This window comes from Oncorhynchus mykiss, chromosome 11 (assembly GCF_013265735.2).
Source record: "Oncorhynchus mykiss isolate Arlee chromosome 11, USDA_OmykA_1.1, whole genome shotgun sequence".
Lineage (NCBI taxonomy): Eukaryota > Metazoa > Chordata > Actinopteri > Salmoniformes > Salmonidae > Oncorhynchus > Oncorhynchus mykiss.
In genome coordinates this window covers 9,314,958-9,339,605 of record NC_048575.1, presented here as the reverse complement: position 1 = coordinate 9,339,605, position 24,648 = coordinate 9,314,958, and the positions used below count along the sequence as shown (strand labels likewise).

The following is a 24,648-nucleotide window of genomic DNA, read 5'->3' as shown; positions in this document are numbered from 1 at the left end:
AATCATGTAATAACCAAAAAAGTGTTCAACAAATTAAAATATATTTTATTGAGATTCTTTAAAGTAGCCACCCTTTGCCTTCATGAGAGCTTTGCACACTCTTGAAATTCTCTCAACCAGCTTCATGAGGTAGTCACGTGGAATACATTTCAATTAACAGGTGTGCCTTGTTAAAAGTTAATTTGTGGAATTTCTTTCCTTTTTAATGCGTTTGAGCCAATCAGTTATGTTGTGACAAGGTACGCGTGGTATACAGAAGATAGCCCTGTTTGGTAAAAGACCAAGTCCATATTATGGCAAGAGCAGCTCAAATAAGAAAAGACAAACGACAGTCCATCGTTACATGAAGGTCAGTCAATCTGAAACATTTCAAGAACTTTGAAAGTTTCTTCAAGTGCAGTCGTAAAAACCATCAAGCTCTATGAAGAAACTGGCTCTCATGAGGACCACCACAGGAAAGGAAGACCCAGAGTTACCTCCCCTGCAGAGGATAAGTTCAGAGTTAACTGCACCTCAGATTGCAGCCCAAATAAATGCTTCACAGAATCCAAGTAACAGACATCTCAAATGTTCAGAGGGGACTTCATGAATTAGGTCTTCATGGACGAATTGCTGCAAAGAAACCACTACTAAAGCACACTAATAAGAAGAAAGGACTTGCTTGGGACAAGAAACATGAGCAATGGACATTAGACTGGTGGAGTCCAAATTTGAGATTTTTGGTTCCAACTGCCTTGTCTTTGTGATAAGCAGAGTAGGTGACAGGAAGATCTCTGCATGTGTTGTTCCCACCGTGAAGCATGGAGGTGGTGGTGTTATGGTGTGGGGGTGCTTTGCTGGTGACGCGGTCTGTGACTTATTTAGAATTCAAGGCACACTTAACCAGCATGGCTGCCACAGCATTCTGCAGCGATACACCATCCCATCTTGTTTGCGATTAGTGGGACTATCATTTGTTTTTCAACAGGACAATGACCCAAAACACACCTCCAGGCTGTGTAAGGGCTATTTGACCAAGGAGAGTGATGGAGTGCTGCATCAGATCTGGAATCCAAAAATCACCAAACCTCAACCCAATCGAGATGGTTTGGAATGAGTTGGACCGAAGAGTGAAGGAAGAGCAGCCAATAAGTGCTCAAGACTGTTGGAAAAGCATTCCAGGTGAAGCTGGTTGAGAGAATGCCAAGAGTGTGCAAAGCTGTCAAGGCAAAGGGTGGCTACGTAGAATTCTATAATACATTTTGATTTTTTTAACACTTTTTGGGTTACTACATGATTCCATATGTGTTATGTCATAGTTTGTCTTCACTATTATTCTACAATGTAGAAAACAGTAAAAATAAAAAGAGAACCCACTGAATGAGTAGGTGTCCAAACTTTTGACTGGTACTGTATGTTCTTTACTATGGGGATAATAAGGCCTCATTGAAAGTGCTACAAAAGTGACCTTAGCAGTTATTTAAACTGTTAGCAAACCTTCAGATTCCCCCATCCCCTTACCACAAAAACATAGAAATACGATTTCCGCAACAACATTTTTGCCTTTAATTTTTTTTTAAATAGCCACTCTACCATAATGGTGTGATTGGTTGAGTGATGCAGAGATGGTTGTCCTTCTGGAAGGTTCTCCCATCTCCACAGAGGAACTCTGGAGCTCTGTCAGTGACCATCTGGTTCTTGGTCACCTCCCTGACCAAGGCCCTTCTCCCCCGATTTCTCAGTTTGGCCGGGTGGTTCTAGTTAGTCTTGGTGGTTCCAAACATTTTCCATTTAAGAATGATGGAGCCCACTGTGTTCTTGATGACCTTCAATGCTGAGGAATTGCGTTGGTACCCTTCCCCAGATCTGTGCCTCGACACATTCCTGTCTCCGAGCTCTATGGACAATTCCTTCAACCTCATGGCTTGGTTTTTGCTCTGACATGCACTGTCAACTGTTAGGCCTTATATAGACAGGTGTGTGCCTTTCCAAATCATGTCCAATCAAATGACTCCAGGTTGTGGAACCGCCAATGGAAACAGGATGCACCTGAGCTCAATTTTGAATCTCATAGGAAAGGGTTTGAATACTTAGTAAAAAATTTAGTTTTTTATATATATATATATACACACGCATTTGCAAACACTTCAAAAACCTGTTTTTGCTTTGTCATTATGGGATATTGTGTGTAGATTGAGGATAACAGTTCATTTAGTCCATTTCAGAAAGGTTGTAACTGTCACGATTGTTAGAAGCACACTCGGACCAACGTGCAGCGTGATCTGGTTTCCACATCTTTATTTAGAAATCAGTGAACCACACAACAAAACAATAAAGACTAAACGAAACGTGACAATGACGTGCTAACATGCAACTACACAAACAATATCCCACAAAACACAGGTGGAAAAAATGCTACTTAAATATAATCTCCAATTAGAGACAACGATAGCCAGCTGCCTCTAATTGGGAATCATACCAAACAACCACATAGAACAACTAAACTAGAACCCCACATAGAAAATAATAACTAGAAAACCCCCCAGTCGCGCCCTGATCTACTATTCCATAGAAAAACAAAGGCCGGTCAGGGTGAGACAGTAACAAAATGTGGAAAAAGTGAAGGGGTCGGAATACTTTCTGAATGCACTGTAATTACTACATTTCATGGAAAGTACTGAAACAATTCTCCCAAAATGGAGATGAAAATTATTACGTTTTGGACAAAAATTTTACAAAATGGCTTCCTTATGGCTGTGTAATTTTGGGGCGGCAGGTAGTCTAGTGGTTAGAGCATTGGGCCAGTAACCGAAAAGTTGCTAGATCGAATCCCTGAACTGAGAAGATAAACATCTGTCACTCTTCCCCTGAACAAGGCAGTTAACCCACTGTTCCTAGGCTGTCAGTTAATTAAGAACAAATTCTTATGTACAATAACTTGCCTAGTTTAATAAAGGATAAATAAAAGTTAGTATTTCAGTCTGTACATGTCTAGCTGTCATCTCCACAAGTAGAGGGATTACGAATCATATGTGGTCAGCAATGAAGGAATCCCAGTGCACATTGCCAGATATGTCCTGTACACTGGTCAAAGGCAACCCATTTACACACACACACAGTTTTCAGTTCAGTGTTGAAGCGAGCAACATTAAGCAGCCTGCATTTGGCCGGGATCCAGCTTTGAAGTGTAGAACCATTCAAGTAAAGCCTTTCGGGACAATGCTACACTCTAAGATAGAGGGGGAGAGTTAATCCAGGTCGAACAAATTATTTCAATTGAGGGAGTTCATTTGGAAGGGGAGAGATGATTATTTGGAGAGGTATTAGGAAGTGGGTATAATTCTCGCCCCCTGGTTGACATAGCGCAGAGCCCTGGAAGCTGTGAACATATGTTAATACAGGCCGTGCAGAGGCCTGCCACGGCTGGCACTCAGGACCCTGGTGAAGCCCATCTTCCGGACGCTGTTAAATGAGGGCTAATTAGACCGTGTGAGAGGGGGATACAGAGGAGGAGGAATGGAGAATGTGTTTTCCACTCTAATCTTCTAGTGCCCGCAGTCAGCCCGGCGAAACGCTTCAAAGAGTGTTTGATCTCTCGCCTCAGCTGATTGGGCCCCTGTGTTTCTTTCTACATGCATAATTAAGAATCTAAATAATTGCTGACTGGTTTAGTGTGTTATGGGGAGCCTACCCCCATAATTATATTCTGATGAAATTAAAAGGATATCATGTTGAAGGTGTGATTATCAACACCTTGCTTGGGAGGAATAAGATATATAAGGTTGAAGTTGGAAGTTTACATACACTTAGATTGGAGTCATTATAACTCGCTTTTCAACCACTCCACAAATGTCTCGTTAACAAACTATAGTTTTGGAAAGTCGGTAGGACATCTACTTTGTGCCTGACATAAGTCATTTTTCCAACAATTGTTAACAGACTGTAATTCACAGTATCACAATTCCAGTGGGTCAGAAGTTTACATACACTAAGTTGACTGTGCCTTTAAACAGCTTGGAAAATTCTAGAAAATGATGCCATTGTTTTAGAAGCTTCTGATAGGCTAATTGACCATTTGAGTCAATTGGAGGTGTACCTGTGGATGTATTTCAAGGCCTTCCTTCAAACTCAGTGCCTCTTTGCTTGACATCATGGGAAAATAAAAAAAAATCAGCCAAGACCTCAGGAAAAACAATTGTAGACCTCCACAAGTCTGGTTCATCCTTGGGAGCAATTTCCAAACGCCTGAAGGTACCACGTTCATCTGTACAAACAAAGGTAAGTATGAACACCATGGGATCACGTCAAGAAGGAGACGCGTTGTGTCTCCTAGAGAAGAACGTACTTTCGGTGCGAAAAGTGCAAATCAATCCCAGAACAACATCAAAGGACCTTGTGAAGATGCTGGAGGGAACATATTCACAAGTATCTATGTCCACAGTAAAACGAGTCCTATATCGACATAATCTGAAAGACCGCTCAGCAAGGAAGAAGCCACTGCTCCAAAACCGCCATTAAAAAAAAAACAACTACAGTTTCCAACTGCACATGGGGACAAAGATCGTACTTTTTGGAGAAATGTCCTCTGGTTTGATGAAACAAAAATATAACTGTTTGGCCATAATGACCATCCTTATGTTTGAAGAAAAGGGGGAGTCTTGCAAGCCGAAGAACACCATCCTAACCTTAAAGCACGGGGGTGGCAACATCATGTTGTGGAGGTGACAACAAACCTGACTCAGTTACACCAGCTCTGTCAGGAGGAATTGGCCAAAATTCACCCAACTTATTGTGGGAAGCTTGTGGAAGGCTACCCAACACGTTTGACCCAAGTTAAACAATTTAAAGGCAATGCTACCAAATACTAATTGAGTGTATGTAAACTTCTGACCCACTGGGAATGTGAAGAAAGAAATAAAAGCTGAGATAAATCATTCTCTCTACTATTATTCTGACATTTCACATTCTTAAAATAAAGTGTTGATCCTAACACAGGGAATTTTTTACTAGGATTAAATGTCAGGAATTGTGAAAAACTGAGTATAAATGTATTTGGCTAAGGTGTATGTAAACTTCCGACTTCAACTGTATATCAAAACCTGAATTATTATTCTGTTGTCAATGACAGTAGAAGAAGCTCCTATCCCACCCCCCTCCTACCACCACCACCCCCCCTATAAAAAATAAAATCAAACATCTGTCACACGCGCCGAACACAACAGGTGTAGAACTTAGCGTGAAATGTTTACTTACAAGCCCTTCATCAATGCAGTTTAAGAAATAGAGTTAAAATATTTACTAAATAAACTCAAGTAAAAAATTATCAAAAGTAACATAATAAAATAATAACGAGGCTATATACAGGGGGTACCAATACCGAGTCAATGTGCGGGGGTACAGGTTAGTCGAGGTAATTTCTACATATAGGTAGGGGTAAAGTGACTATGCATAGATAATAAACAGCGAGTAGCAGCAGTCTAAAAACAAATAGGGGGGGGTCAATTGAATAATTGTTCAGCAGGCTTATGGATTGGGGGTAGAAGCTGTTAAGGAGCATTTTGGTCCTATACTTGGCGTGCCAGTACCGCTTGCCGTGCGGTAGCAGAGAGAACAGTCTATGACTTGGGTGACTAGAGTCTTTGACAATTTTTTGGGCTTTCCTCTGACACTGCCTAGTATATAAGTCTTGGATGGCAGGAAGCTTGGCCCTAGTGATGTACTGGGCCGTACTACCCTCTGTAGCACCTTAGGGTCAGATGCCGAGCAGTTGCCATACCAGGCGATGATGCATCTGGTCAGGATGCTCTCGATGGTGCAGCTGTAGAACTTTTTGAGGATATGGGGACCCATGCCAAATCTTTTCAGTCTCCTGAGGGAGAAAAGGTGTTGTCGTACCCTCTTCATGACTGTCTTGGTGTGTTTGGACCATGACAGTTCATTAGTGATGTGGACAATTGGAGAGTGACCATTGCCTCCCTGCTAATTTGCTGTCTACTGTTCTGTATGTCTTGGATAGAGTGACGCTGTCTACTGGTTTGCATGTCTGAGAGAGTGATGCTGTCTACTGGTTTGTATGTCTGAGAGAGTGATGCTGTCTACTGTTTTGTATGTCTGAGAAAAAGTGATGCTGTCTACTGTTCTGTATGTCTGGGAAAGAGTGATGAATGTCATGTTTTGTATGTATAACTGTAGGGGAGCTGTGGAAAGACAACACATCATCAGGTGTTGTCATAGGCTGTTTACACAGGAAGCCCAATTACGATATTGTTCCCACTAATTGGTCTTTTGAGCAATTAGATCAGATTACTGACCTGCTGACCCTTTGTCAGAATTAGTTGATCTCCTGTCTGTAGTCTCCTGTCTGTGCAGGGTCCAGGGTGTCTCACTGTTGCCATGGAGCACCGCTACAGTCAGGTTGGGGTCGCTGTCAAATCAAAATCAAATCAAATCAAATGTATTTATATAGCCCTTCGTACATCAGCTGATATCTCAAAGTGCTGTACAGAAACCCAGCCTAAAACCCCAAACAGCAAGCAATGCAGGTGTAGAAGCACGGTGGCTAGGAAAAACTCCCTAGAAAGGCCAAAACCTAGGAAGAAACCTAGAGAGGAACCAGGCTATGTGGGGTGGCCAGTCCTCTTCTGGCTGTGCCGGGTGGAGATTATAACAAAACATGGTCAAGATGTTCAAATGTTCATAAATGACCAGCATGGTCGAATAATAATAAGGCAGAACAGTTGAAACTGGAGCAGCAGCACAGCCAGGTGGACTGGGGACAGCAAGGAGTCATCATGTCAGGTATTCCTGGGGCATGGTCCTAGGGCTCAGGTCCTCCGAGAGAGAGAAAGAAAGAGAGAATTAGAGAGAGCATATGTGGGATGGCCAGTCCTCTTCTGGCTGTGCCGGGTGGAGATTATAACAGAACATGGTCAAGATGTTCAAATGTTCATAAATGACCAGCATGGTCGAATAATAATAAGGCAGAACAGTTGAAACTGGAGCAGCAGCACAGCCAGGTGGACTGGGGACAGCAAGGAGTCATCATGTCAGGTAGTCCTGGGGCATGGTCCTAGGGCTCAGGTCCTCCGAGAGAGAGAAGGAGAGAATTAGAGAACGCACACTTAGATTCACACAGGACACCAAATAGGACAGGAGAAGTACTCCAGATATAACAAACTGACCCTAGCCCCCCGACACATAAACTACTGTCGAAGGCCGTCAGCTCGTCCCGCAGTGTTACGGGCCGGTCGATCGCCACGGTGACCACTGAACCCCTCCACCATCACAGTCCACCCGGCCACTGCACAACAATTGGAGAGAGACTACAGCACATAGAAAGAAATGGCCCCCAAAACTGTACCTGGGACAGATCATGGCTTGTGACAAAGAGAGTACAGTTGACATGACATGTTTATGGTCTGAACAAGGATCAGTAAGGCAGCTGCATCCAAAAGTGATGGGAGATCCTACATCACCCCAGCCATCCTATAATCATAACCTCAACAGTTAGCCAGCAGCATACCACCCTGCATCCAACTGCTGGCTTACTTCTAAAGCTAAGCAGGGTTGGTCTGTGGAGGGGAGACCAGGTGGTGTTGGGAGGCAGGTTGGGAGGCCCCCTTTCCTCTGGTCTAAAAAAAAAAAAATATCCCAATGCCCCAGGGCAGTGATTGGGGACATTGCCCTGTGTAGGGTGCTGTCTTTCAGATGGGACGTTAAACTAGTGTCCTGACTCTCTGTGGTCACTAAAGATCCCATGGCACTTATTGTAAGAGAGGGGTGTTAACTCCAATGTCCTGGCTAAACTCCCAATCTGGCCTTCATACCATCACAGTCACCTAATCATCCCCAGTTTACAATTGGCTCATTCATCCCCCTCCTCTCCCCTGTAACTATTCCCCAGGTTGTTGCTGTAAATGAGAATGTGTTCTCAGTCAACTAAACCTGGTAAAATAAAAAAAGTTTATGAGCCAAAACACATTTCCACATAATACAATCATGTAGTGTTGTATAAGATTTGAAGTAGTGTAGTCTGTTGTTGTTCAATATTGACTGCAATTTCATAATCCAACTCAAGGGAAGTCAGGGTCAGTAAATTGAGTGCAGAACTCAACACACAAACGCACATGTTGTGATCCATAGGATGTCTAAAATATTATACTAGGCTCCTTAGTCAAACAAACATGCCAAACATGCCACTGCCCCATGTCATCTGGTCTGAAAGCAAGTCGTTGCTGCCCTCTTCTGCCAGAGACATGTCATTGCATATATGAGACAGCTGTGTTGTCCAACGTAGCCAACCTACCTTTCTCTGATTCCTCGCCGGCTGAAGTGTCTCAGAAGACTTCAGAAGACTTCTTGCCGAGTAACCAGCCTAGGGCAGTAGCAGCTTGACAACTCGGATTTCTAGCTAGGTAATAAAACACCATGGCCTCTGACGGGCCATAGATGTGTATTTATTTTACCTTTATTTAACTAGGCAAGTCAGTTAAGAACATATAGAACATGTCATTTTCAATGACAGCCTAGTGGTTTAACTGCCTTGTTCAGGTGCAGAACGACATTTGTAGTTTGTCAGCTTGGTGATTCGATCCAGCAACCTTTTTGTCACTAGTCCAACACTAGGCTACCTGCCGCCCCAAATGTGCTTGATAAGCAAAAATGTGAACTCAAACTGCTGAGCTCACAGAAACTAAATTAATTTAAAGTTAATGTTCTTGTGCATATCTACAAACAAAATACATTAAAATGGCAAACTTTCAAATGTTTACTAACAATGTGCAACACCTCGCAAGTTCCCCCGGAAACTTTGCAAACGTGGAAGGAAGATCCTGTACATAATGGGAGCATGCACTGGTGTAAATACACCAAAGCAGACGGGAGAGGGCAAATCGCGCCATTTCTTGCACTGCAGTGCACATCGCTGTACAGAGGTTCATTTTCTGGAGAAGTGCTTAACCACACGTTAGAAGTACCTTTGGTTTAACCACCTATAGAGTACCACAATACCCATAAAACCTAGCAGTCAAACAGGGAAATGGTTCCAATTGTTGTTCCACCATTCATTTCTCCCATAGGGGATTTTAGAAGCACTTAAAATAAGGGCTTTGTTTCATGTAAGCTTGCCCTGGTGTGATGCTTTGATAACCTTCTAAATCTCTCTCGGACAAGGTAACTTTTATCAATGTACTTATCCCCAACAAATGAAATGCTAATTAGCTGCTAATGTGGCTATCATAAAGAACTACAAATGTATTTGTTTTTTTTATTTAACTAGCCAAGTCCGTTAAGAACAAATTATTTTTTACAATGACTGCCTACCCCGGTCAAACCCTAACCTGGATGACGCTGAGCCAATTGTGCGCTGCCCTATGGGACTCCCAATCACAGCCGGATGTGATTCAACCTGGATGCCTCTTGCGCTGAGATGCAGTGCCTTAGACCGCTGCGCCACTCGGGAGCCCATGATGATGATGATCTGGACGAGACTGCCAAATCTAGACAAAGGTAAGAATCTGTGGATTAACTATCTAATGTTAACTAAATGTAGTAATTAATAAATTGTCAAAATGTACCTGTTTCTTAAAATCCCTATGGGGAAAAATGAATGGTGGAAAAACAATTGGAACCATTTCCCTGTTTTACCATTAGGTTTTATGGCTATTACAACACCTCCACTGTGGGGCTCTACTCCTCTCGGACTAAATCTACCTCTTCACAAATCTTTCAAAGGTTTGTACCATACGATAAATCGTGACAATTTTATCTATGCATCGTATAATATGCCATTTAGCACTGGCTTTCATCCAAAGAAACTTAGGCATGCATATATTTAACATATTGTATGGGTGGTCCCGGGAATCAAACTCACTATCCTGGCGTTGCAAGCACCACGCTCTGCTAACCGAGCTACAGAGGACGACATTGACCGTCTTCCGTCCATAAATCGTATACAGTAATAAGTTACACTGTTGCCTCAACAGCAAAACTGTTTAGTCTTTGTCCACCACACATTCAATTCAGAGCTCACAACTATTTTTTCAGGTTTCTTTTTTAACAAAAGATGTTAATCTTGCATTTATACAGTTTAAGGCATCATGCACACACACAAAAAAAGCGATACAAAAGCATACGCTTATTTTACCTAAAATCCTAATAGGCTCTAACTTTTTTTTTAAATGCATTTGTTGATTAAAAATAAGACTATAGAAATATGGCGTTGGCTGGCATGTCAGTGAATCTAAAAGCAGGCTTTGTGCCCCACCATAACCTGCTGTCACAGTGTTTGTAAACATGGCTTCAGCAAAATAGATCTGAGATAGAGGGCATGCTTTGAACATTGGCAGAAGTCCCCCGGAAGCATGCAGTTATTTGTCCTAAATGATATGTACAATGCAGGTTTACCTTAACACAGATATTCAGGCCTTTACCATTATCAAGATAAGATTCAGATATTAAAACAAACATTATGAACAATGACAGACAGTACGTAATGTTGTTATATCCTAACCCAGAGTCCCAGTCCACTTGTGTTTTGGTCATCTTTATCCAGGAAGACATGTTGTGGAGGTGGGAAGGATTTGGCTTTGGCACAATTGTGTCCAGTTCTGCTCTTGTCTTTACTATACAACGTTGAACACCATGGATAGATACTGTTCATAGGAAACCTGGATCCAGCCGTCTTGGTCCGTGTCGTACCTCCTGAACACGTCGGTCAACCTCTGAAAGGGACAAATGAAAAATAATAATACAAAAATAAGTAATTGAAGATAATATTAGAGTGGATCTAGAGAGACGAAGATCTTGACTTAAAACATACTAGCCAGTACAGATGCCATTTATGTTAATAAACCTTGTTGTTTGAAAAGAGTCTCTAAAATGTAATGTACATAAATGAAAAGATGCCATGTTGAACCAACCCAAAGTCCAATCTCAATATGGGCTGTATATACTGGGCTAACAATGTAGGCTACACAACCAGCGCTACATTCTACAGCGCTACACAACCAGCGGTACATTCTACAGCGCTACATTCTACAGCGCTACACAACCAGCGGTACATTCTACAGCGCTACACAACCAGTGGTACATTCTACAGCGCTACACAACCAGCGGTACATTCTACAGCGCTACACAACCAGCGCTACATTCTACAGCGCTACACAACCAGCGGTACATTCTACAGCGCTACATTCTACAGCGCTACACAACCAGCGGTACATTCTACAGCGCTACACAACCAGCGGTACATTCTACAGCGCCACACAACCAGCGGTACATTCTACAGCGCCACACAACCAGCGGTACATTCTACAGCGCCACACAACCAGCGGTACATTCTACAGCGCTACACAACCAGCGGTACATTCTACAGCGCTACACAACCAGCGGTACATTCTACAGCGCTACACAACCAGCGGTACATTCTACAGCGCTACACAACCAGCGGTACATTCTACAGCGCTACACAACCAGCGGTACATTCTACAGCGCTACATTCTACAGCGCTACACAACCAGCGGTACATTCTACAGCGCTACACAACCAGCGGTACATTCTACAGCACTACACAACCAGCGGTACATTCTACAGCACTACACAACCAGCGGTACATTCTACAGCGCTACACAACCAGCGGTACATTCTACAGCGCTACACAACCAGTGGTACATTCTACAGCGCTACACAACCAGTGGTACATTCTACAGCACCACACAACCAGCGGTACATTCTACAGCGCTACACAACCAGCGGTACATTCTACAGCGCTACACAACCAGTGGTACATTCTACAGCGCTACACAACCAGCGGTACATTCTACAGCGCTACACAACCAGCGGTACATTCTACAGCGCTACACAACCAGCGGTACATTCTACAGCGCTACATTCTACAGCGCTACACAACCAGCGGTACATTCTACAGCGCTACATTCTACAGCGCTACACAACCAGCGGTACATTCTACAGCGCTACATTCTACAGCGCTACACAACCAGCGGTACATTCTACAGCGCTACACAACCAGCGGTACATTCTACAGCACTACACAACCAGCGGTACATTCTACAGCACTACACAACCAGCGGTACATTCTACAGTGCTACACAACCAGCGGTACATTCTACAGCGCTACACAACCAGCGGTACATTCTATACAGCGCTACACAACCAGTGGTACATTCTACAGCACCACACAACCAGCGGTACATTCTACAGCGCTACACAACCAGCGGTACATTCTACAGCGCTACACAACCAGTGGTACATTCTACAGCACTACACAACCAGCGGTACATTCTACAGCGCTACACAACCAGTGGTACATTCTACAGCGCTACATTCTACAGCGCTACACAACCAGCGGTACATTCTACAGCGCTACACAACCAGTGGTACATTCTACAGCGCTACATTCTACAGCGCTACACAACCAGCGGTACATTCTACAGCGCTACACAACCAGCGGTACATTCTACAGCGCTACACAACCAGCGGTACATTCTACAGCGCTACACAACCAGCGGTACATTCTACAGCGCTACACAACCAGCGGTACATTCTACAGCGCTACACTCTACAGCGCTACACAACCAGCGGTACATTCTACAGCGCTACACAACCAGCGGTACATTCTACAGCGCTACACAACCAGCGGTACATTCTACAGCGCTACACAACCAGCGGTACATTCTACAGCGCTACACAACCAGCGGTACATTCTACAGCGCTACACAACCAGCGGTACATTCTACAGCGCTACACAACCAGCTGTACATTCTACAGCGCTACACAACCAGCGCTACATTCTACAGCACCACACAACCAGCGGTACATTCTACAGCGCTACACAACCAGCGCTATGTGCACAGTAGAGCCATTAAAACGGTACATTCTACAGCACCACACAACCAGCGGTACATTCTACAGCGCTACATTCTACAGCGCTACACAACCAGCGCTATGTGCACAGTGGAGCCATTAAAACGGTACATTCTACAGCGCTACACAACCAGTGGTACATTCTACAGCACTACATTCTACAGCGCTACACAACCAGCGCTATGTGCACAGTGGAGCCATTAAAACGGTACATTCTACAGCGCTACACAACCAGTGGTACATTCTACAGCACTACACAACGAGCGGTACATTCTACAGCACTACACAACCAGCGGTACATTCTACAGCGCTACACAACCAGTGGTATGTGCACCGTAGGCCCATTAAAACGGTTACCTGTAGAACAATACAACACTGGATGAAGTCATCGAAGGCCACTTGTCCCTTCCTCTGCCTGTCAAACTTCTCTATGAGAGTATTGTAGAACTGGTCTGAGAGACGATACCCTGGGAGGAGAACAGAGAACAGTCAACATCACAGAAACACATCCTTGTTCAACACCCCTTACCCAATGTGTAACATCCATAGGGCTTTATCCTGCTCATTTCACAAAGGACAAAGCACTACTTTGTTTTAATAATACAAGGACAACAAAAAAAAATAACAATGCATGACTATATCTACACCACAGGTTGGTTGGCTTCTTAATTAGGGAGGACAGGCTTGTGGTAATGGCTGGAGCAGAAGCCGTGGGATGATATCAAATACATGAAACCCATGGTTTCCATGTGATGATACCCTTCTATTCTCTCCGTTCCAGACATTTTTATGAGCCGTTCTCCCCTCAGCAGCCTCCACTGATCTACACAAGCATTTAGGCAAATACAGTAGCTTTATCCAGGCTCATGCATGTTGACTTTACGGACGTGCATTAGAATATCGGGGCTGACCTTGCGAACCACATACATGCAACGGTTGGCCCTCCATCAGTATGGTCAAATAGGGAAAGCATACTGCTCACCGAATCCAGTCAGTGCCTGCTTCAGCTCGTTCTTGTCGATGAAGCCCGAGTTGTCTCTGTCGTAGGTGCGGAAGATGTTCTGCCAGTCCGTGATGTACTTCCACACGCCCGCAAACTCATTGAAGTTCACCCCTCCTTTGTTCTCCCTGTCAAACATGGCTGTGAAAGGGAAGCCAATAGAGGACACATGAGTGAGAGCAAGTAGGGGGGGTCTGTTCAGTACGGTGCAACAATGTAAAATAACACTGACAGAAATGGACTTTGTAGAATAGGTGTGGTTTTTTTTTCTGTCTTATCGAATCAGGCACCATTTCTATCTAAAACATCCTGAATAGGTCTAGACCCCTGAGAACTACAACTAAGAAGAAAGAGCAGCTGGGAAGTGTAGTTCAATGCTGGAACACTGACTAACACAATGGGCTAAGGTCTTGCATCATGTGTTATGACACAGAGGTAAAGAAATCTTGCCTGTTTGAACTCTCCCCTGTGGTTCTATCCAATTACATCCTAATAAAGAGCTTCATCACAAGGAAGGTCTGGATGGCCAATCGAATACAACAGATTTACACAGTAGGCTCCAGTACAGTGGGAAGCAATGGGGGATTATTGTGAGCTTTAAAATAACTTAATAGAAAACTAGTTGTATTTTCTTTGATAGAGATAGATATATATATATATATATATATATATATATATATATATATATATATATATATATATATATATATATATATATATATATCATTCACATTCCACTACACTTCTCAGACTCCAGAATGATCCAGTTGGTGAAGGTGTAATTAAGTTTGTTAACCAATCAAAAAGGTCAGTGGGTGATTATACACAGATATGCCTTTTGAGACAAACAAACACCTCTTGTTTGTGGGAAGGAAATACTCCCTTTTGCTGATAGCTGCATGCACAGGAGGTTGGTGGCACCTTAATTGGGGAGGATGGGCTCGTGGTAATGGCTGGAGCAGAATGGTATCAAAGACAAACACAGGGTTTCCATGGTTTCCATGTATTTGATGCCATTCCATTCACTCCGTTCCCGCCATTATTATGAACCATTCTCCCCCCAGCAGCCTCCACCGACTGCATGCTCCCAATTAACTGGGGAGCCGGGTTGAAACATGTCACTGCACACAAACGTTAAGGTTTGTTGGTTGCTATGGAAAAAAACATCAACAATGCTAGTACGACAGGACAATATAGGCTTGTCGTTGTGCAAGTTTGTTTGTGTGTCAAGGGTCAATGAGAGACTACTCACATATGATTGATCGGACCGTCACTGGGTTGAATGGGGTCCATGTACCTAGAGAGAGAAGATAAGATAGTGGCTTTAATGTCCTCATTTGTTTCACCTAACAGTTAAATCGTACAGGATGACTGCCAGGTTAATAGCTTGAGACTTCAATGAACCAGGCCATTCATAACAGAACAACCAGAAGAGGGAATTAGGCCAAGTGTTAGTGGTGGAGAACTCTGGTGGCTTAAGCAACCGTTATGTTCTTATCTTGGGTATGCTTTGGGTAACGGCAGAACTGCTACCCCGGAGAAAGTGCTGGAGATTTATCAGGGTTCCCTAATGCTTGCTGACTCACCCTCACTGCTCAGAGAGAGAGAGAGAGAGAGAGAGGAAAGATCATCCCGGTTCCTCACCAGGACAAGCCAAAGAGTTCGCAGCTTTTAAATAGTTTAAAGAGAGAGAAAGCTTTGCAGTGAAGTAAACTGAAGTAGTCTGGAGTAGTCTGGTAATACAGCTGGACTGGGTCAGGGCTGGGACCACTCTGGTAATACAGCTTGGGTTGGACTGGTTCTGGACTGGTTTTACAGCTGGGTGGGACAAAGATTCCTCTGTGCAGTACACACACTGGGCCTTCTCACTGTGTTGCCCAGTGCTTTTTTTTTTTTTAAACATACTCTCACTTACTAGGCAGGCTAAAAAACAGCATGTGCAAGGTTGAGCTCGACCTTGAGACAGACAAATCACCCCATCTCCTCTCCGACACCTAGTGGAGGCAGAGTGCTGAGCACGGAGCCACAGAAGCCAGGCAATCTGCCCCTAGACAAACATTTCATTAGTCATTCAGCAGATGCTCTTATCCAGAACGACTTACATTAGTGAGTACATACATTTATCCTACTCTTTCATACTGGTCCCCCGTGGGAATCGAACCCACAACCCTGGCATTGCGTGCGCCATGCTCTACCAATTGAGCCACATGGGACCTAGCCTAATTGGGCATGTTTCCTGTCAAAGCCAGACATGTTTGTTCTGTGTTATTATTCAGTCTGTTCATGGGGCGATTCAGGACGAGTAAATGCAGGAGATAGTTATTAGTAGATGGTCTAGATTTTCTTGGCACGTAGGTAGACCTCCCATTCAAAACTACGCAGCACAGTGAATGCAATGCTGCCGATTTCAGTAACTACTAGAGTGGTGGGCTCCGAAACCCAAAAATTTATCAAAGAACATAAATATCAGTCTGGGTACATTTTGGCAGGTGCTTTGTGCAGACAGAGCAGGTGCTTTGTGCAGACAGAGCAGGTGCTTTGTGCAGACAGAGCAGGTGCTTTGTGCAGACAGAGCAGGTGCTTTGTGCAGACAGAGCAGGTGCTTTGTGCAGACAGAGCAGGTGCTTTGTGCAGACAGAGCAGGTGCTTGGTGCAGACAGAGCAGGTGCTTGGTGCAGACAGAGCAGGTGCTTGGTGCAGACAGAGCAGGTGCTTGGTGCAGACAGAGCAGGTGCTTGGTGCAGACAGAGCAGGTGCTTGGTGCAGACAGAGCAGGTGCTTTGTGCAGACAGAGCAGGTGCTTTGTGCAGACAGAGCAGGTGCTTTGTGCAGACAGAGCAGGTGCTTGGTGCAGACAGAGCAGGTGGTAAGAGGATCGGTAAATATGAAGACCTAGCTAAAAGGCCCCGGCACCTAGAAAAAAAATCCCTTTATTGAAAGACTGGTGATGTACAGCGGGGTGGCCATCACTTTCTCATCACGGAGTTGCACTGAGAAGATTAGAGGAAACAAGGGGGAAGGAGACGATGAGAGTGGGGAGAGACGCCAAGAGAGGAGGATCGATGAGAAGAAAGGAAAGGAGGAAGATGAGCGGAAACAAGTGAAGACGAGGGGGAAGGGGATGATGAGAATTCGGGAGAGGAGTCGAAAGAGGGGAGGATCGATAAGAGAAGAGGTGAAAAGAGCAGTTTTACAAGAAGAAAAGAGAATGAGGAAGAGAACAGTGAGGTTTGGGTGAGGGTCAGATTGACAGTGAGGATCTGAGTGAATATCAGAGTGACAGTGACAACACCATGGGCATGGTCAGTGAAGCGCATGGCCGAGGACAGGGCACAGCTTGCATTCAGTCAGCAGCTTGGTTAGTCACACACAGTCTCACTGGCACAGCCTCATCATGACACAGACCTACTAAATGAACTGGACTGACTATGTGTGTGTGTGAACACAGTTCCCGTCTGCCTTCCACGCGGCCTAGTCATCAGTATTCTGAACCAGGGCTACTGCCAGACAACAGCTTCTTTCATCGCTCCTGACTATTTTTCAGTGTCCAAAAACAGTCAGAAGAATATCCATTCAATCCTTTTCAAAGTCCTCGATCGATTCAAAATGTTGAGGTTCGGAATAAATTCTTATTATTAACATGGTCTCAAAGTTTGCTTTGTTGGAACAAGTGCCCAAAGGTAAACCCGATGTTCAGTCACGTCACTGACTCAATCCTGAGCATCTCGCCATTCAGCCTGGTGGGAAGATTGTCATGTTGCACTCATGGCGTTGGCTAAGCCACTCCTCTCTGTCATATCTCCACAACAAGAGGGTGCCGAGTTGATTATCAGGTGGTAGCCGTCGTCAGACACTTCCTGCCTCATACAGGAAGTACTCTCCCTGTGTCATCAGATGACCTTTTCCCCTGATAGGTCAGCCATTTTGAGGTAAAAACAAAACATTTGTGTGCAGACCACCAACTTTCCTTACCTCTCAGTCCTTTAACCAGGTGTTGAAATGAGAGAAGGAAGCAGTGTTGAGGTCGAGAGGAGAAAGAACGTACCGTTTGATAAGGCCTGCTGCAGCTCTGTGTCTGATATCACGGCGCTCCTGTCCTTGTCCACTCTGGGGGGAAACAAGACAAACGGTATTAACACACAGTAGAGCCCTGTTGAAACCCTACAGCCACGCTGTAAGCCCCTTGTCAGAATCTCAACACTCCATTCAATGAAAGTGTGTGTGGGCTGATCTCGGGACGGGAGGGACGACGGCTTATCGGGGATGGTGACGAGTGTCGTTTTACAGGGACGCCCGTGCCACCATCACAGATCAGTGAAAAGTGAAACCAAAAATAACCAACAGCATACAAACAGCGTGATGATGCGAGTTACTAGTGCTATACTCCTGTGTGATGTAATAGCCAGACTGTTGGCAAGAGGGCTATTATGGTCTGTTTGTGCAGTCTTGCCAGCAATGTTTGGCATGACAACAAGCATAGGAGTTGGGTACAGTGCAGCATAAACAGATCTGGGATCAGGCTAGCTATTATATTTTGCGTGCAATGCCAAAGAAAGGAGGCTTTTCCATTGAGGGAAAATAGATGAGATGCAATGAAGGTTTTCGTTTTGAATTTACAATAGACACAGATATCGTATTCTATTGTAGAATCTCAGAACCCAGAACCCAGCGCTATCTGTCACAGAAGTGTTGCATCACAAACTAATTAGCCTAATTTGTAAAATCATGTTCCAATTGAACAGTATAAGAATGGTACAAGCGTTCTATTTCGACGTGAGAGATGTTTTGTGGGTTGAACATTAACAGAAATAAGAGGCTTTGCCTTCCAGTTCTGGAATAACCTTCTCCTCTGTGAAATGAAGGGCAATCATCCCATCCTGAAATGACTCACATAGCAACCTCTCAAACCCAACAACACGCCAACTAAACCTCAGTCTTTGCATAGCAAGACGGGACAAAACCTGTTTCCACGAAGGCACACTTTTTGACTTCCTACAGACTGTAAGATGATAAAGGTTGGTCAGAGGGGGTACCTAATATTAAACACTTTTAGAGTAGGGTCTGTGCTGTGTCCAACTACACACGGTCTACGTCTTGTTATTCCTCTCTCTACCTCAGGTTAACTTACCTCACTGGATTTTACATAACATGAGATGAAGTGCGAGAGCATCATTACGATTCCTTTTCCTGGCCTGAAGCGGAAGTTGGAACCATCTGGCCATTTGCCGAATGGTGTTCAGAACAGATCCTTAAAATGATCTGTACACAGCACAGCAGCCATTGGAATCTTAACATTTCCCCAATTTTCCTATGAAGCGATTCAAGTTATGACAGGCCTGGCAGAACATAGTCTTCCAATCAAATGGTTTAGCAGTTTATGCCATGCTGGCTCATGGTGGGGGGGGGGGGGGGGAAGGAGTAGCCCTTCTGAATAGGAGACCGGTTTTCAGCCAACATGACCCTAAACCATTGCTTATTCACTAACGGCAGACAGTGAAAGTAATTGTTTGTATCGTCACAGAGATGTTGACCTGGGCCTCGATCCTAGACTGATCCTTTGCTGTTCTATTCGAGGCTGTCTTTGTGGCCCACATTTTTAACATGCCAGTGTGACGGAATCTGATGATCCTATAGGTGGAGAGTGGAAAAGGAACATTCTTTGACACATGCCAAACAGAAATGCTATGAAAGGACCAAGTTGCTAGTGACTCATGCATTTACACTTTGACCACTCAAGTCATATGACCCAGGGAGGGAGTTCCAGGATGGGGAGTGTGTGGTGGAATACAGATAACGAGAACTAGGTCTTATCTGGCTGTTATAAATTATTCAACAAGGTGTTTCAGGTCTTGCGTGCCTCCAGCATTTTAATGTTGAGAGAAAGCAAAACCACCATGGGTCCTCTGCAGTATTACATAACTCAATACTACCACCAGGGAGGGACAAGAGCAACTTCCTATTTTTCTACTACAACCTTATGCCAGCTCTTTCCAGTTATTACTGTATGTAAATTGTCAAGCGCGCTCTTTTGTCAGTTCTTGTAAAATAACGTTCCCTCAAAGCTATTCTCATTGGATAACTGCCCGACAAAATAGAAACCGATAGTAAATTATTCGATTATTTTAATGTGATGCCATTGCCTAAATCAACTCCAAGAAGTCCATTGAACAACATTATGGCCTTGTATGTGTGTCAAGAAAATGTCATAATGCTATTGAGTAAAATAGGAAGTGAGGAAAAAAAACGTACTTATGAGAGACAAATGACAGGCAAAATAAATCCCAATAATATAGAGCCAAATGACAGGCAAAATAAATCCCAATAATATGTAGATTTTTTGCAAATAAAAAAAAAATTAAATTAAAACCAGTCTGTCAAATACATGTCCTCGTGGAACCATGGTTGTAATATGAAAACAATAACTTTGTATGCGAACCGAACATAAATTGTGCTATTATTATCTCTGCCAATTATGCGCCGTGGCAGCAGTTTTCAAAATGAAGCTCAAACCAAAGCGGATAGCCACGAAAGACGTGTTTTCCCTCACCTCTGAAATATATTCCAAAGAAAACCTTGATCCGGTCCCGGCGCTGCGTTGTTGTATTGTTGTTGTTGTTGTTGTTGTGGAGCTCCTCTATACGGACTACCGGAATTATATGCCATTTTAAAACGTTTATAATTTGTGCTACACTACCCTATACTCGTTTTAATCTGACACTGACGTTCGGTCGTCACGAGTTACCACAGCCACCAAGTCTTAACTATGGCTAAACCCCGCCCATTTCTACAATTTATCTTCTTAAAATTGGAATTTAAACCTAACCTTAACCACACTACTAACCTTATGCATAACCCTAAGCATAAATTAAGACCAAAAAGCACATGTTGGTTTTCATGACATTTTACAATAGAGCCAATTTTGACTTTGTGGCTGTGGTAACTAGTGACAACCTGACATTCCTCGCGCAGAGGCGTTGCAAGTAACCACTTCCCATAAGGAACGTGGACACGCCATAGAGCTCCATCCTGAGTGGGTTACTCGGAAATTACTCTACTTTGAAACGTTTTGATTGGTCTTCTGCCCGGCCCAGTGATTTACCAATGAGGGAGTTCGATTAAGCTCAACCGCGGTGGGTACACTGGTCCCGTGACGTCAATGGGTAAAAGCGGAGTTTTTACTCCCAATTACGGAAGGTTGTGATACAGCCTGGAATTGAACCAGGGTCTGTAGTGACGCCTCCTCTAGCACTGAAATCCAGTGCCTTAGACCGTTGCACCACTCGGGAGCCCTAGCCCCAGATAAAATATTTTTATCAAAATAAATCACTTTTGCATGTGAAAACAAAATTAATGCACATTAATCCACGTGTAACCAACATCACTTTTGTTTTGAGCCAACTTCGCTGGGGCACCTGGCTCACGCGCGGAAGGCAATCCAGTTCCACAACAAATGCAAACACTTTTGCTGTATGAATTTCAAAATCCCTTTTTGCTGGAGAAGCACAAAAAGTAAAACACCATGATGTTTTAAACTTTGACAAATCTTTTTAACACCAAGAACAAAAGTAAAGTCATCTGAAAGTAGCGACATAATTAAACGTTTAAGGTTTAAATGATTTCCAATATGATAAATATGATTTTCACTTCTAAGAACTAAAACAGCTGTTTACATCCAAATGCTGTTGACCTGTATTTGCTTTTATGTATTTGCAATCACTCTCCGTGATTGGTCAAAAGCCTAAACGTTGTCAGTCTAAGTTTGGTGCGAATTTCGGTCATGCTCAATGCTGCTCTCTGTGGAGAATCTGAAGCTAGCAGCTGACAATTACCCTTTTCTTGATCTAGCTAGCTAATCAAGATCTGTTTACGTTCTATACGCAAGTTCTAGACACCAAACTAAGAAAAAAAATCTGCAAGAATTGAGGAAATATGTTTTACTATCCAAACAGTCTTCCGAGGCACACTAGCGGCTTTTCCACTATTTGGAGAGTAGTGGGCTAGCTCAGCTAGGCTAACATTCTCTTTGGCAGTGTTTAATATTTTGTATCTTGTCAATCTCAGTCAATGTAATGTGTGTATTGGTCATCATCATCATCAGAGGCTTTCAATTTAGACAAATTCTGGTATTTATTATCATGCTGTTTGACAGCAACCAAAGGGATCAGGATAACATGCAGAGAGCTTCTGAGGGGCAACGTTGGGCAGACATGGTGACAACCAGTAAAAATATTTTTTCTCTAGTGAGTCGTGCACAAAGGATTTACTCCAGATACCCGACCAGGCCCAAATCCCTGTCATTCCCATTAAGAGAAGACGCCGATACAGGGGACGCATGTCCGGGTGCCTTGTGAGAATTTCTCGGCCAGTGAGTAACCTGCCTCTACCATCCATCCTATTGGCCAACGTGCAATCATTGGAGAATAAACTGGATGAGGTCCATTAAAGATGATCCTACCAATGGGACATTAAAAACTGTAATATCTTGTGTTTCACCGAGTCGTGGCTGAACGACGACATGGATAATATACAGTTGGCTGGGTTTTCTGTGCATCGACAAGACAGAACAGCTGCCTCCAGTAAGACAAGGGGTGGCAGTCTGTGTCTGTTTGTCAATAACAGCTGGTGCGCAAAATGTAATATTAAGGAAGTCTCAAGGTTTTGCTAGCCTTGGGTAGAGTATCTCAAGATAAGCTGTAGACCACACTATTTACCAAGAGAGTTTTCATCTATAGTTTTCGTAGCTGTCCATTTACCACCACAAACCGATGCTGGAACTAAGACGGTACTCAATGAGCTGTAAAAAGCCATAAGCAAACAAGAAAATGTTCATCCAGAGACGGCGCTCCTAGTGGCCGGGGACTTTAATGCGGGGAAACTTAAACCCGTTTTACCTAATTTCTTCCAGCATGTTACATGTGCAACAAGAGGAGAAAAAAACTCTAGACCACCTTTACTCCACACACAGACATGCATACAAAGCTCTCCCTCACCCTCCATTTGGAAAATCTGACCATAATTATATCCTCCATATTCCTGCTTACAAGCAAAAACTAAAGCAGGAAGTACCAGTGACTCAATCAATACAGAAGTGGTCAGATGACACAGATGCTAAGCTACAGGGCTGTTTTACTAGCACAGACTGGAATATGTTCAGGACTCATCCAATGGCATTGAGGAGTCACTGGCTTCATCAATAAGTGCATCGATGATGTCATCCCCACGGTAACCGTATGTACATACCCCACCCAGAAGCCATGGATTACAGGCAACATCCACACTGAGCTAAAGGGTAGAGCTGACGCTTTCAAGGAGAGGGACTCTAACCCGGACGCTTATTAGAAATCCCAGGATGCCCTCAGACGAACCATCAAACAGCCAAAGCGTAAATACAGGACTAAGATTGAATCCTATTACACCAGCTCCGATGCTCGTCGGATGTGGCAAGGCTTGTAAACTATTACGGACTACAAAGGGAAGCCCAGCCGCGAGCTGGCCAGTTACACAAGCCTACCAGACGAGCAAAATGACTTCTATGTGCACTTCGAGACAAGAAACACTGATGCATGCATACCGCCCCAACAGATCCACAGATGAAGCAATCTCAATCGCACTCGACACTGCCCTTTCCCACATAGAGAAAAGGAACACCTACATGAGAATGCTGTTCATTAACTACAGCTCATTATTCAACACCATCATGCTCTCAAAGCTTATAGTGCTCTCAAAGACCCTGGGACTAAACACCTCCCTCTGCAACTGGATTCTGGACTTCCTGACGGGCCACCTCCAGGTGGTAAGGGTAGGCAACAACACATCTGCCACGCTGATCCTTAACACGGGGACCCTCAGGGGTGTGTGTTTGGTCCCCTCCTGTACTCCCTGTTCACCTACGACTGCGTGGCCAAGCACAAGTTTTCCGACAACACAAAGGTGGTTGGCCTGATCACCGACATAGATGAGACAACCTATAGGGAGGAGGTCAGAGACCTGGAAGTGTGGTGCCAGGACAACAACCTCTCCCTCAACGCGATCAAGACAAAGGAGATGATTGTGGACTACTGGAAAAGGAGGGCTGAGCACACCCCCATTCTCATCGATGGGGCTGTAGTGGAGCAAGTTGAGAGCTTCAAGTTCCTCGGTGTTCACATCACCAACAAACTATCATGGTCCAAACGAGGTTTGGAAACACTTCCGGTAAATTTCCTGAATTTTCCGGAAATTTTCCATGGTAAGTTAAGCCTGCTTAAATTCATCAAAAAAAGTTAGCTAAAAGCAGCGAACCTTTTTTTGTGGGATACACATAAGGCAATTCTAGGTCTTGTGGCATATTTTGGTTAAACTATCCCCAATTCAATGGAATTGCAACCCTCTGCATGCACAGTGCATTCTTCCATCACATGTACAGCTGATTCTCAAGACACTAATGAGATGCTATTGAGCCCACACTACTACACTTTCTGAGCCAAGGACTACATGCTTTCTGATACGTTTTGATTACAGTACTGGGTGGGGTGAATATATTTTATATGACATACATATTTTTTTTGTTAACTAGTAAATAGTAGCCTACATCAGTGTGTTTTAAATCATTTCTAACTTGTTAACAATTTCTGCTAGCAAGTTTTTGCTACCATGTGGGTTTTAGCTTGCTTGAGCCTGCTAACTGAAGAGTGTTAATTCACCTGTTTTCATACGTTTCATTTTAAAACATTTATATTACAAAGGAGTTGTTTAATCTAACTGCTTAACCATTTATCTGTACATGGAATTGCGTACGGCCCAGTACA

At 43.8% G+C, this 24,648-nt stretch overlaps 1 protein-coding gene across 1 annotated transcript; it reads right to left on the bottom strand.

Annotated features, from left to right (window-relative positions):
* Nucleotides 1-10,022: 10,022 nt before the first annotated feature.
* On the bottom strand, nt 10,023-20,574 carry LOC100305285 (programmed cell death 6). Its single transcript, NM_001165190.1, is given in 6 exon segments — nt 10,023-10,700; nt 13,219-13,328; nt 13,844-14,002; nt 15,114-15,158; nt 17,907-17,968; nt 20,409-20,574. Coding segments are annotated over 6 exon segments (591 nt in total). The 5' UTR covers nt 20,525-20,574; the 3' UTR covers nt 10,023-10,601.
* Nucleotides 20,575-24,648: the final 4,074 nt, after the last annotated feature.